Raw genomic sequence first — 15,452 nt, forward strand, 5'->3', positions numbered from 1 at the left:
CTGCAAGACTTAGGGCCGATTTCCGAGCTCGGGATTCAGCTAAGTTCTAGACTTTAAACAGCTGGACTCAGAAAATTGGCTTTCCAAAACGGGGTGTAGTCGCAGCTTTTATAACAGTAGTCGTAGTTTTTATTTTCTAATTTCTATAATTGGAAACGTTTTTCCTTGACGAGATTAAACATTCCTAAATAATTCCAAAACAGCTTAAACTTCATAGTATTTTCTCTTTATTTTATTTTGTGTTCAATTTTCAAGTTTTTCGAAATTTAATTCAAACGTGACTGTGACAATGACTAGGACTACGCCCCGTTTTCGAAAGCCAATTTTCTGACTCCAGCTGTTTAAAGCCTAGAACTTAGCTAAATCCCGAGCTCGGAAACCAGCCATAAGTCTTGTAGTTCTTCAATTCACAAGATTTTCAGTTTACAAGTATTTCCAACTGTCACAATTCTCACAATTTTATTTTCAGTTTATTCCATCTTCCATCAGATAGTGAATTTCCACCCTTATCTCAAACCAGCATCCGAGATAGGTGATTTTATTACACCCAAACAAAGTTTTAAATCGAGAAGCTGTACTTCGAATCCACCAGTTCAAACTGAAAATAGATTCGCAGTGTTGGGGAGGAGTGATTCGCGTTTCGCTTTGCCTGCAAACAGAGTTACTGTGAACAGAACGCGGACACGCGAGTCTGCGGCGCCTGTATCTCAAACGCAAAAAAAAAAGGTCTACTAGAACTCGGACTTTCAATATTCAGTTTTACGCTGATAGCCAAGGGAGAGATGTCTATAAACATTTCAGAGATGAGAATCATACATTCTCAAGCATGATTAAACCTGGAGCAGGATTCAGGGAGGTGGTGAAGGAGACTGGTGAGGTGAACGCCAATGATGTGCTTGTTTTTCTTGCCGGCACAAACGATATAGCCTGCAATGAGAGGAAGGAGCTACAATCTGCGCTTAGAAGTAAACTACGCGACCTGCAGAGCCGACGTGGAGGTCATGTGCTGGTGTTCTCGGTGCCTCATAGGCATGACCTGCCGAGATGGTCTGCGATCAACAAGGAAGTCCAGAGAGCAAACAACGAGAACTTCATTCTTTGCAAAAAATTTAAAAATGTTTCATTTGTTAATATAACCAATATAGGAAGAAGATTCCATACATTGTCACGTTATTCTTTATATTTAAATAACGATTAGCCTCCTGCTTGGCATCAGTCGGTAAGCATGAGATTTAATACAATTAGGTCGTGGTTTTCTAATAGTATTCAGTCTTAAAAAATCTTGATAGGCCTAGATATGGGCTTCTCCATAACTCTTGTAATTCAGTAAATAATAAATATATATATATAAATGATACTTATACTATAGTGTTGAGGAATATAAAATAAATTGCACACCATGAAATTTACACATATATTACATAAATAATGCAAAGATCAATCGAGGCAAAAAATATATATATAGAGCGATAAAAAAAATAATATAAAAATAGAACAATATTTGAAATCAATAAAAATATCACAGGCTAACTTTATATTCTAGATTTATGGCACGAATCATTACCATGTGCCTTTATCTTGAAATCATATGCATTCTTTGGCATGTAGCTGTGACATGTACTTGCTAATACTTGTCTGCTTGGATAATTCAATCAAAAAATATGTGCTCTAAGATCAGCTTGATAAATTAGCCACTAATAATCCAAATATATATATATATTAACATCTCTAGTACTTAGTAGATTTCTTTGTATCGAATATATATTTTTATCTCAGGGTGCAAGATTCGGCACCTGACGGAAATAGGTAGAGCCATTCATCTAGTGAATTAGAACTATGATAAATTATCGCAAATTGTATTGCAAAAAATTAAATATTGTATGCATACGTTTGATAGCCTAGATTTCGTACTTCTTTGATTAAATAGAAATTTCTAAAAATATTGATCTATATATTTTTCTTTCAATTAGATACCTTTAATACTAATTTTTACTTGCGCAAGTATTACTCTTATTAATTTCTTAATTTATAATAACCCTTTCGGCGAGCTAGCTTTGATCATCAGATTATTTCGAAGCACTAGGGCGCCCATCACTAAATTCAAATTTAAATCACTCACGTGTCGAAAATCTTCTTGTAAGCCGCCGATGTCGATCCAACTCCATGCGGTCCGGGAATATGGTAGCTGGAATCGTCTCCTCCAGGGGTTATAAATTTAATTATAATGAAAAATGACTTCTGCTTCACAATAGCATCACGAAGTCTTCTTAAGAAATTTAATAATTTACTTTAACTTTAACTTTTACAAATTATTAATAAGGTACTTCGCTCTAAAATATTTGGGGTCCTCTTATGGTGGCATCTGGCTGGCGAGTCCTGGTTCTTCCTTCTCAAGTTTTACAGATCCTCTTTCCGACTTTCAAATTAGCATAAAATTTAAATATCTCAATCCTCCGCCATTAAATTCAAATAGATCTTACAAAAAATGCCAAATATTGCTTAGATTATATGATTAATAATTTCTTTGCATTCGAGCCATATTGATAACATAGATTACACAAATTTTTACACAAAATCTAGCACATTTATATAAATATATATAATATTTTTGAATTGGCCTACAGTTGCCGCCTATTAACTGCCGTTTTACTATTGGTGCATGCAATTTTATTAGGTATTCATGCGCCTGGTAACTCTTATTTCCTGAATACATTAAATTATTTTTATTTGTTTTTTATTTATGCTCTTTGCATGCTAGTTAATATTCTATATATTAATATTAATTCCATGCTACCTAATAATTAGCCACGTGGACGGGTGTTTTTTCACATTGCACACCATCCGAATGCAATAAAGCTCTGCCAAGGGGTTTTGGTCAGATTCTACGTTCTTCGGTTTGATCGATCTCTAGGTCACCGATCTGTGAATACATCTACCTAACCTCAATCTTCAAATATTTTATAAATAATCTATTTATGAGTAGTAAACTTCCTTCAAATCCCTTTTAAGTTCTTGTACCATTTAGCCAGAACAAGCTGATGCTATCTAATCTTGTTTATTATCTGCTTGGCGATATTAGCCAATTACTTTATTTTTAGACCTATTACTATTTCTGTTAGGGCTTTTTATCTACCCAGATTTAAATATGTTACAACATCAAATGGCCTTCATTTGAACTCTTTAGGCAAAAAGTTTGTCTCTCAAAAGATTTTAGAATTGGTGCATCAGCTAGCCAACACAACGGAACTAGTTCTTGACCCAATCCCCTTGAAACACAATAACGTCAATCATTTTTTAGGGCACAATCTGATGAAATAAGATCAAGTAGAAGTGATAGTGATTGTATGAATCCAAACAACAAGGATTATCCTAGCTTAGAAACAAACAATAGCAAAACAACAAATTTGAAGAAAATAAAAATGATTTTAATAAATATTTGTTCTCTAAGATCCAAACTAAATCAACTAGAGCTAATCTTATCAGATAATTCTACTGATGTTGTGTGTATCAATGAGCATTGGCTTAGTAATGATGAAATTAAACTTTATGTTCCAAGTGGTTTCACCCTAGCTGCCTCGTACTGCAGGTCTCCCCCACTCACACATGGTGGCTCATCCATATTAGTCAAAAACTCAATCAAATATAGTTCTATGAATGTTAGTAACTTTTGCGTAGAGAAGGTTTTCGAAATATCAGCCATAAACTCGTCCACAATAAAGGTATAATAATAAGTGTATACAGAACACCGGACTCCAATATTCAGGACTTTCTCAGCAAGCTAGAAGAAGTTTTAAATTATATCACTGAGAAATCCTACTCTTTCATTGCAATTGCTGGAGACTTTAATCTTAACATTCTTGAATTACATAGACCTGAAATCCAACAATTTTTAAATGTCATGAGATCCTTTAATCTGTATAACGTGCACTCCCTACCAACAAGAGGAAAAGCAAGCTTGGACAATATATATACATGTGTTAAGTCCGAACGTATTGAGTGTAAACTGTATGATCAGGATCTGATATCAGACCATGCAGGTATATTTGCTGATCTCTCCGTAGATATTGTCAGAAATTTTAAAAATAATAACAATGAGACAGAAACCCATAAAAGACGTCTCATTACAACTAATAGGCTTAATAACTACAAAAAAGTCTCTCTAGTCATAACTGGTCATACATATGCAATGTCTGTGATACAAATTCTGTGATGTCTATGTTTATTAATGTTTTAAAGTCCTATTTTGATATACACTGTCCTGTAATTAATTATAAGCCAAAGTCTAAATCTAGTCAGAAAAACTGGTACACGTCTGAATTAAAGCTCATGAGGGAGCACCTAATGATGCTGTATAATGTTTGGAAGATAACTAATACTGAAAATGCCAAAGTTATATTTAAGAATTACAAAAAACAATATTGTATAGCTATTGATAGAGCGAAAATTATGGCAAATGATGATGTTATCTGTAAATCCTCTAATAGGAGTAGAGCAGCATGGAAAATTGTAAAGAAGGAAATAGGAAATGACTCAGCTCCTCAAAAAATTAATATTTCACCAGACATACTCAATGACTTCTTTGTTATGTGCCAAATACTGTATCCAAAGATCTAAACCAATCTTCGGTGACCTATGCTGAACTATTGCATAATTTTAAGTTTGCTGAGGGTATTAATAGCAGCACTCTTGAATTCTCATTTAAAGTGGTCAAACCTGAAACTGTGATATCCATTGTGAATAAGTTAAGCTCCTCAAAAAGTGAAGACTGTTTTGGTCTATCGAATTTTATTTTAAAAAATATAATTGAATCAATTTTGACACCATTAACTCTGATGATAAATATAGTCTTACTCACTGGTCAATTCCCCAATTGTTTGAAACCTGTCAAACTATTAGGCATTGTATTGGATAGTAAATTAAGCTGGTGTAGTCACATTGAGCACTTATGCAAAAAGCTATCAAGAGTCATTTTTCTCTTAAGAAAACTAAAATCCTGCGTTAGTTGTGATACTTTGATTCTTACTTATTATGGTTTGTTCCACTCGCAACTAAACTATGGTCTTAGACTTTGGGGTAATAGTAGTGAGGTGAAAAAAGCATTTGTATGGCAAAAAAGAGCTATTCGTTGTATTGCTGGTTTGAAGAGTCAGGAAACATGTAGGAACAGCTTCATAGATTTGAATATAATGACCCTTCCATCTATGTATATCTATGTCAATTTATATATGTAAAAAAAATATGAAATTTTTCCATAGACATAGCCATCAACATGAGTATCAGACCAGACACCGAGAAAACCTAGTAACTCCAAGTATCAGGCTACACAAGTCACACAGAAGTCACAAGTATCAGCAATATATTTTGTTCAATAAACTACCTCAATCAATCAGAAACCTGCCATATAAAGTATTTGCGCTTACTGTATCATACTGGCTGAAAAAACAAGCATTTTATTCAATTGAAGAATTTCTCGCCCATGACTTGAGAAGTTTGACGTACCGGTATGGTTGATGTATCAGCAATAGTTTTTAATAGATGTTTTCTGATTTATACTTTAAGTATGTTTTATGTTTGTAATTTATGTTTCAACATGCATACATGTTAATTATGTTTCTTGCATACTTAATGTTTATGACTATTTTTGACAGCTTATTGAATAATATGCTCATTTTAATTAATTCTTTTTGACTCGACTGTAATATAAGTCTTAATTAGATTAGTGACTACGACCTATTGTACGCTAGTATAAGATAAACTTGTACTGTACTTAATGGCGAATAAAAATCTTGAATCTTGAATCTTGAATCTTCCTTTTTCCCTTCATTTCTCCTTCTTATTCCAACTGTTTGGTTATTGTATCTCACTTTCCCAGGTTTCTCATAATTTTCTTTCCCGTTTATTGAACCTTTCTTTCTCCCTTCACTTCATCTTTTTCTCCATCTCCTTCTTATTCTCAACTGTTTCACATGTGTCTCTCATTTCTCTGAAATATTATCACAATCTTTTTTTCGGAATTTAAGGTATTTCGGACTATGTGTTATCTGAATTTGGGAGAGGAATACCACACGGTTACCTTATTTTTCCTCTCCCTATCATTTTGATGATGTACTTATTGTATGAATGAATGAATAAAATGAAAATCCGATGGAGAAGTGAAGGGAAAAAGGAGAATGCAATGAACGGGAGATGAGCTAATAATATGTAGCAATTTGTGAAACAGCAGCCACACATATGTTGCGAAGTTGTCGTAATAGAAGTGAATACGTAGAGTTTAGAATATGGGATGCGCTGCCAGCTAAATTAGCGAGAATAGCAATTAGATCTGGCCATGGCAAATGGTCAAGCGGCGGGTGAGGTTAGGTAGTTAGGGGTAGTGCTAGGAGTAAGGGTTAGGGGTAGAGGGATAGGGGTTGGGATGAAGGTAGGGAATAGGCAAATTTCACAACATCACCTGGCAGTGAAACAGGGATGGAGGGATAATTCAGTTTTCCTGAATTCGAAAGCTGACGGTCAGTGTGGTTTAGTGTTCCATTTCCCTTCTTTTATTCTTCTTCACCTTTATCTACGTGCTCTTCTTTCTTCTTTTCTTCTCCTTCTTCTTCTCTTCTTTCTTCGTCTTCTTCTTCCTTCTTCTTCTTCTGTCTTCTTTCTTTTTTCTTCTTATTCTTCTTCTTCTTCTTCTTCTTTTCTTCTTCTTTTCTTCTTATTCTTCTTCTTCTTCTCTCTTTGTCTTCTTTCTTCTTCTTCTTCTTTTCTTCTTCTTATTCTTCTTCTTCTTCTTCTTCTTATTCTTCTTCTTCTTCTTTCTTCTTCTCTTCTTCTGTTCTTCTTCTTCTTCTCTTCTTCTTCTCTTCTCTCTTCTTCTTCGTTCTTCTTTTTTTCCTTATACTATTCCTTTTCCTCCTCGTTCTTCTACTTCTTCATCTTCTTATCATTTCTGTTCTCCTTGTACTATTTTTTCTTTGTCAGCTTTTTCGCTCTACTTATTCTTGTTCTTGTTCTTCTTCATCTTCTCATCATTTCTGTTCTCCTTGTACTATTTTTTCTTTGCCAGCTTCTTCGCTTTACTATTGTTGCAAATCTCCTTCCTCCTACGTCTTGTTATTGGTTGATATTCGGACTATGGATAGAGGTTGACCTAACAAGTGTCGTGTGCTATAATATGAGACATTTTGCTACAATACAAGATGAGTTATCCACTGAAACATTGAATCTTACCTCAGCTCTCAGATTAGAGAAATCACTCATCTTCAAATGCTTATAACTCAAGACTAGGAGGGAATTTTGCCAATGTGATAACCTATTATTGTTCCTCTACTGCCTCTTCTAATTCAGCTTGCTCTTGTTGTTTGTTCAGCTTGTTTCAGACAGGGAGAATACATGAAAAGAGTAGAAAACAGGATAGAAGGAGAATGTAAATGTTACAGAAGTGGTGGATGGTACATAGGGGGTTGAAAGAGAGAGAAACAAATACAGTGTAAGAGAAAAAATCAGGATAGGAGGAGAGGGATAATGAAACAGGAAGGGATGAAGGGTACAAAAGGCGGAAAAGAATGGACGGATGGGTGAAGGGAATATGAGAGGATGAAAAAGAGAGAGTGTCTACAATGAGAAGAAAATAAATGGGGAGAGAAGAAGAGAGTAAATGGTACAAAAGGGGGTAAAAGGATTGATTGATTGATTGAGTACTTTATTTATGTAGATTACAATATATACTGGCTTATACACTTATATACAATAGCTTACAATACAGCAAAATTATAGATGAATTTACATAATAGACTAAGAAAATAATTATTGAACTGTATATGATATGAAAAGTAATTTGTAATATAATAACTATGGATAACTATATGGTTATGCATCTACATAAATTGGCGGAGCTTTGACAATCATCAATGTCCATTCTTCGGAAAGAATATTAAAAATATCCTCCCCACTAACTCTCTACCATAGATGGAGAGAAGAAGAGTGTAAATGGTACAAAAGGGGGTAAAAGGATAGGGTAAAGGGGACTTGAGAGGGTAAAAGAGAGAGGAAATCAGTAAGAGGAGAAGAAAACAGGATAGAAGAGAAAGTAAATGATACCTGAAAGGTATAGGGAGAAAATACTGTGGAATGGAGAAGAAGTCCGGATAGAAGGAGAGGTTGAATGGTACAGAAGGGGTACAGAGGGGGTTAAAAGGTTGAGAGAAGGGGGTAAAGTATGGAAGGAGGAGAGAAGAGAGATACCTGAAGAGAGAGAAAATACAGTAAGAAGAGGAAGAAAACGGGATAGAAGTTGAAGATAGAAGGAACATGGGAGGATAAAAGAAAGAGTAAATACAGTGAAAAGAGAAGAAAACAGGAAAGAAGGAGAGGGTGAACGGCACAGCAAGGTGGTACAGGGGGGTAGAAAGGGGTAAATAGAGTAGGTTAAAGGGCATCTGACCACAAGCCGCGCCAATGGAGCCATTGTTTGGGCGAGGCGCACAGAAATGGCCCAATGGCATGTTGAGAGCATTTCTATAGTCCCAATGCAAACGCCATTTCAATTGACAAATGGAAAACGGCTTTTTGTTGCTTCACACACGCACACATGTGTGTGCGAACATGTGTGTGTGAACATGTGTGTGTGAACATGTGTGAGATACATCAATAGACACGCACGCACATTATTTGTGTGAAACAAATGCACGTTTGTGTGGGACACTATGGTGAGGTCCACGTTATAATGGCAGTATTTGATTAACTTTGGTGTTGCTATCCTTGTCTATCATTCGACAAAGCAGATAGCGCTATCCTTCTCTATACACACGCACACATGTGTGAAACACATCAAAACACGCACATTATTTGTGTGAAACAAATGCACGTTTGTGTGGGACACTATAGTGAGGTCCACGTTATAATGGCAGTATTTGATTAACTTTGGTGTTGCTATCCTTGTCTGTCATCTGACAAAGCAGATAGCGCTATCCTTCTCTATACACAAGCACACATGTGTGAAACACATCAACACACGCACATTATTTGTGTGAAACAAATGCACGTTTGTGTGGGACACTCTATAGTGAGGTCCACGTTATAATGGCAGTATTTGATTAACTTTGGTGTTGCTATCCTTGTCTTTCATCTGACAAAGCAGATAGCGCTATTCTTCTCTTGTTCTGCAATGTTGCCAGATCGTTTTTCCACAATAATTATATAAATAAACAAAATTCTTAATTAAAATACAATTACATATGATAAAAGAGAATTTTGAACTTAATTTTCGCCACACTGCACAGAAAGCAGCTGTTTTCCAGTCCCTACGTAGATCTGAAAGACATTGTTTGCAGACGACTCTCTTCTGACATCAGAACAGGTTTCTTTCCGGCCTGAGCCGGGAAGAGTACCCTTTCCAGCCGCTAACATGAAACTAAGAAAGGTGATCAAAAAACACCTGATCGGAAAACTTTTCATTATTTGTGTTCATTATTCAATAATTAAAGCATTTATAATAAATCATCTTATTGTCATTTGAAAGAATAAAAAAGTATAAACTCAACCTCCACATATTGAACATCATCTTTTAGGTTATTTAGACAAATCAGAATAAAAATAAAATACTTGTCAATTTCCTGATATCAGATTACCTCAGATTGCTAGAGCTATCACCTTCCACTTCTGCTTCGGAAGTGCTTAGTAAACAACTATTCTTTTAATAAAAATACTTGACAATTTCCTGATATTCAGATTACCTCAGATTTGCTAGAGCTATCACCTTCCACTTCTGCTTTCGGAAGTGCTTAGTAAAAACAACTATTTCAATATATAGTGTTTATTTTGTGTGTGGCGAAAAAATAGCGTTTGCACCATGGGCAAAAATGTTTTTCCGGCTCTCAATCTTTTCTAGTCCTCGGCCTACAGCCTTGGACTTGGAAAACCGATTTCGAGCCGGAAAATCATTTTCTGCTCTAGGTGCGAGATATACTATTATTAATACAATTGGAGAACAATATTCAAATTCACTAGATAAATGCTATAAGAAAACCTATCAGAAATGAAGATCTTAGAGAGAATGAGAGAGAGAGAGGAATAATGCAAGCGATAATAAAGTTTTGAAGAGTGGCTAGATAGCCATTATTTTGCAGTTATCATTCAACTGTGAATAGAAACGGATCAATCAGAGTTTATTTCGGGATTCAACGTCACACACTGCACTCTGTTCAAATCGGGTTTGTGCATCAAACTACAAAGAGAGAGAGAGAGTGGGATTGAGAGAGAAACAGATACAGGCTGAGTAGAAGTAAGAGAGAGAGAGAGTGAGAGAGGGTGTGTGTCTGTGTGTGTGAGAGAAAGATTGAGTGAGAGTGTGAGAGAGATAGTGTATGCGAGATGAGAGACAATTGGAGAGATAACTCCAATTGAGTGTTAGTTTTCACACTTATATTTTACTTTATATCAATCGGGTTTGTGCATTAACCTACAGAGAGAGAGACAGAGTGAGAGAGTCTGTGTGAGAAAGAGAGTGACTATGCGTCAGAGAGAAATTGAGTAGGTGTATGAGAGAGTGGTGTATGAGAGAGAATTTGGAGAGAGAAATTCAATGTGGTGTGTTAAATTTTAGACATTATATTCTACTTTATGCAAATCGGTTTTTTGCATCAACGTACCAGAGAAAGAGAGAGAGCAATAGTCTGTGTGTGAGAGAAAGATTGAGTGAGAGTGTGAGAGTGGAAAGGAAAGAAAGAGAGATTCAGATTCAGATTCAGATTCCTTTATTCATGTGTTTAACAAAACATAATTCAACTTACGTTCTAGCGTTAAAAATAAATTCCAGTAGCGGAAAAATGACATGGTGAATCATATTAAACTAATGAGTTCTACAATAATATTGAGTAAGAAAAGTGATGAAAAATGCAAAAGTTAAGGTACTACTGTAATGTTTTCACATGAAACGGTGAAGTTTGGACCTTAAGAAGTCCATTCTCAGAGAGTGTATCAAGGATACCCTCCCCTTTAGAACTCAACCGTAAAACCTTAGAGAGAGAGAGAGAGAGAGAGAGAGAGACATTGATTGATTGATTGATTGATTGAGTACTTTATTTATGTAGAATACAATATATACTGGCTTATAAACTTATATACAATAGCTTACAATACAGAAAAATTATAGATGAATTTACATAATATAGACTAAGAAAATAATTATTGAACTGTATATGATATGAAAAAGCAATTTGTAATAACTATAGGCCTAGGTAGTAATAATTATATCGTTATGCATCTACATAAATTGACGGAGCTTTGGACATATCAATGTCCATTCTTTGGAAAGAATATTCGAAGTATTCTTCCCAGAGAGAGTGAAAAGGAAAGGAAGAGAGAGAGAGAAAGTCAGTCAAAGGGAGAGGGTGAGTGTCAGTCAGAGTGACAGAGAGTCGGAGAGAGATAGAAAAAAGAGTGTGAGAAAACTAAAGGGAAGTTGGAGATTGGAAAAGTGATTGGAAATGATAAAAATTGGTGATATAATCTCAGAGAGAGTGAGCAAGAGATTGATTGATTGATTGATTGAGTACTTTATTTATGTAGATTACAATATATACTGGCTTATACACTTGTATACAATAGCTTACAATACAGCAAAATTATAGATGAATTTACATAATATAGACTAAGAAAATAACTATTGAACTGTATATGATATGAAAAAGCAATTTGTAATATAATAACTATAGATAATAATCATATTGTTATGCATCTACATAAATTGGCGGAGCTTTGGACATATCAATGTCCATTCTTTGGAAAGAATATTCGAAGTATTCTTCCCAGAGAGAGTCAAAAGGAAAGGAAGAGAGAGAGAGAGTCAGTCAAAGAGAGAGGGAGAGTGTCAGTCACAGTGACAGGGAGACGGAGAGAGATAGAAAAAAGAGTGTGAGAAAATTGAAGGGTAGTTGGAGATTGGAAAAGTGATTAGAATTGATAAAAATTAGTGATATAATCTAAGAGAGAGTGATAGCGAGCGAGACAGATATAGAAAGAGTGATTGATTGATTGATTGATTGATTGAGTACTTTATTTATGTAGATTACAATATATACTGTCTTATACACTTATATACAATAGCTTATAATACAGCAAAATTATAGATGAATTTACATGATATAGACTAAGAAAATAATTATTGAACTGTATATGATATAAAAAAGCAATTTGTAATATAATAACTATAGATAATAATCATATTGTTATGCATCTACATAAATTGGCGGAGCTTTGGACATATCAATGTCCATTCTTCGGAAAGAATATTAAAAATATCCTCCCCACTAACTCTCTACCAAAAGAGACAGAGAGAGAGTCTGTGTGTGAGAGAAAGATTGAGTGAAAGGGGAAGGAAGAGAGAGAGAGAGGGAGTGAGTGTCAGTCAGAGAGAGGGAGAAAGTGACAGAGAGACGGAGAGAGATAGAAAAAAGAGTGTGAGAAAATTAAAGGGAAGTTGGAGATTGGAATAGTGATTAGAATTGATAAAAATTAGTGATATAATCTAAGAGAGAGTGATAGCGAGCGAGACAGATATAGAAAGAGTGATTGATTGATTGATTGATTGATTGAGTACTTTATTTATGTAGATTACAATATATACTGTCTTATACACTTATATACAATAGCTTATAATACAGCAAAATTATAGATGAATTTACATGATATAGACTAAGAAAATAATTATTGAACTGTATATGATATAAAAAAGCAATTTGTAATATAATAACTATAGATAATAATCATATTGTTATGCATCTACATAAATTGGCGGAGCTTTGGACATATCAATGTCCATTCTTCGGAAAGAATATTAAAAATATCCTCCCCACTAACTCTCTACCAAAAGAGACAGAGAGAGAGTCTGTGTGTGAGAGAAAGATTGAGTGAAAGGGGAAGGAAGAGAGAGAGAGAGGGAGTGAGTGTCAGTCAGAGAGAGGGAGAAAGTGACAGAGAGACGGAGAGAGATAGAAAAAAGAGTGTGAGAAAATTAAAGGGAAGTTGGAGATTGGAATAGTGATTAGAATTGATAAAAATTAGTGATATAATCTCAGAGAGAGTGAGCAAGAGAGACAGATTGAGAGAGAGTGAGAGAGAGTGAGAGAGAATCAGAGAGAGTAAGGGTCTCCATATGGCAGCATTGTCACAGTATGTAGTACACTCATGGAGTTAATACGTCCATTAATTTCAGGGTGTAAGCTTGGGGCTTTGAGCACTCTATAATGTTCCAGCCGTCTATGATAAATGTCCATCCGTCCCATTAGAGTGGTATTATTACTGATATTAGCTCACATTGGTATAGTGAGGTCCACGTTATAATGGCAGTATTTGATCAACATTGGTGTTGCTATCCTTGTCTATCATTCGACAAAGCAGATAGCTCTATCCTTTCTCAGCTCTGCCACTTTGCCAGATCGTCTTTCAACAATGAAGAAATATAATTGATTAACAAAAGATTCAATCTAAATTAAAAATATTCATTGATTAACCATTAAAACATGATTTTCTCTCGACTAATAAAATTGATAATTGATTATTTGAAACAAACATAGGGCCTATTTCACAAAGGTACAAGTATTGTTACCAACCATGGCTACGAACGAGTACTTGTAGTTACAAGTTTACAAGTACTCACGTTTCACAAAAATTTATGATCTACAAGTTTACAAGTTCACAATTTTACAAGTCTACAAGTAGTACTCCAATAGTAAACATAACCTATTTTCATGATAATATTTTCCTTTTTTCATCCTTTCTAAAGGTTACTTGTATTTATTAATAATTACTTTGAAAATATTTGAAAGCAATATAATGTTTTTTGTACAGTCTACTTCATTTATTGCTGAATTTGTAGCCTACACAGTATATGTACTCTGTATATATATATAGTATAAGTACTATATATAATGTATACTATAAATAATGTGTATATATACTATAGTACACATAACCTATGAGGTAACATATTAATAACTATTTTGGAAATTTATTAAATTCAATTTTCTGATGCATATATTTCCAAAATAATGAATTATAGAGGAATATAGGGCATTTCTAATTATTAGAGATATTTATAAAATATTTAAAATCATTTTAATTATCACTTGTAAATCCTTTACATAGCTTTCCACTTCGGTAGAAATTTCATAGTTACGAACAAGTAATTTCGACAAAAATTGTTGGCTACAATGAAAATCTTTGTGAAACACTTGTTCATAACAAGCAAATCACTTGTAAACTTGTAGAAATTCATTGTAACTACAAGTTTACAATTCTGCTTTTGTGAAACGCTTGTAATCAGCTGTTCTCCAAAACCATGGTTGGCAACAAGACTTGTAACCTACTTGTACCTTTGTGAAACAGGCCCCAGATATAGGCCTACCGGTATATCCTCAATAGAAGACAGTGTAAAGGCAGAGAATCGGCAATGCTGTTCTCCTATCCTCCTTCACTGCTGTTGAACATTATAAACACTATTCTCATTCTGGAAGGCTCTGATTGGCTGTCTGGCTAGAACGTCGTACTGTGCTGTGATTGGCCGAGAGGTGTTACAATGCCACTCCCACTTTGAGGGGAACACTAAACACTGATCTAGCCTGTGAATGTGATTGTAAAGGTGCGTACAGATATACGCGCCGCGAACATGAGCAATTCACTTTTAATCAGCTGATGCCAAGCTTTTTATATCTGTATTGTACCGTTTCTGTAAAAATACAGATATAGTCAGCTGATTAAAAGGGAATTGCTCATGTTCGCGGCGCATATATATGTACGCACCTTAAATGTATCGGTTAGTTAGATTATCTATAATTGACCGAACGTAGTGAGGTCTATGTTTCAACTCGGATTTGCTTTTGTCTGTCTGTATGTAACGCGATTACGGCCAAACGCATTGATAGAATTCGATGAGATTTGGCAAAAATATTCCTTTTCTCAACTGCGCGTCGATGTATACACAAGGTTTTTCGAAATTCTGCATTTAAAGGATAATATGAAAGGAAAATTAATTCCTCCGTACTCCGATATCACTATATATATCATCTACTCTGAAGATAGGATTAATCAGACTTTAGAATTATTCATAAACACTCAGCTGATAAGTGATTACACAGATGTCTATTTCTGTATTCCTATTAGGTCTATAGTTTCAATGAAAGACCTTAAAGAGGTATGCATCTTAAAGATCATTGGTTTCAATATTTTGTTTTGCAGTCATGGTATTATTATGTGTGCCCATCAGTATCAATATTCTCACATTTGAAAAAAACTAATTCAATAGGTGATTAAAAATGAAGTAAATGATGCTGAAGAAATTATAATATTTTTATCGACCGAGCGAAGTGAGGTCTAAGATTCAAGTCGACGGTTTGGCATTTCTCTTAATGTTTAAATGTTAGAATGTTTATATGTCGCGCATTTATGGCGAAACGCGGTAATAGATT

The 15,452-nt window shown here is 34.7% G+C and overlaps 1 protein-coding gene across 1 annotated transcript; it reads left to right on the forward strand.

Moving 5' to 3' along the window:
* Window positions 1–528: 528 nt before the first annotated feature.
* On the forward strand, window positions 529–3,356 carry LOC120353994. The gene is made up of 2 exons (XM_039439676.1): window positions 529–1,161; window positions 3,156–3,356. Exons 1-2 carry the CDS (start codon window positions 827–829, stop codon window positions 3,316–3,318), a joined length of 498 nt encoding a protein of 165 aa, XP_039295610.1. The 5' UTR covers window positions 529–826; the 3' UTR covers window positions 3,319–3,356.
* The last annotated feature ends 12,096 nt before the right edge of the window (window positions 3,357–15,452 follow it).

Source organism: Nilaparvata lugens, chromosome 13, assembly GCF_014356525.2.
Source record: "Nilaparvata lugens isolate BPH chromosome 13, ASM1435652v1, whole genome shotgun sequence".
Lineage (NCBI taxonomy): Eukaryota > Metazoa > Arthropoda > Insecta > Hemiptera > Delphacidae > Nilaparvata > Nilaparvata lugens.

Coding starts and splice junctions, on each gene's coding strand:
- LOC120353994 (XM_039439676.1), top strand. CDS start 827: ATGATTAAACCTGGAGCAGGATTCAGGGAGGTGGTGAAGGAGACTGGT. Junction 1,162..3,155: donor ATAGGAAGAAGATTCCATAC/ATTGTCACGTTA, acceptor ATATGTTACAAC/ATCAAATGGCCTTCATTTGA.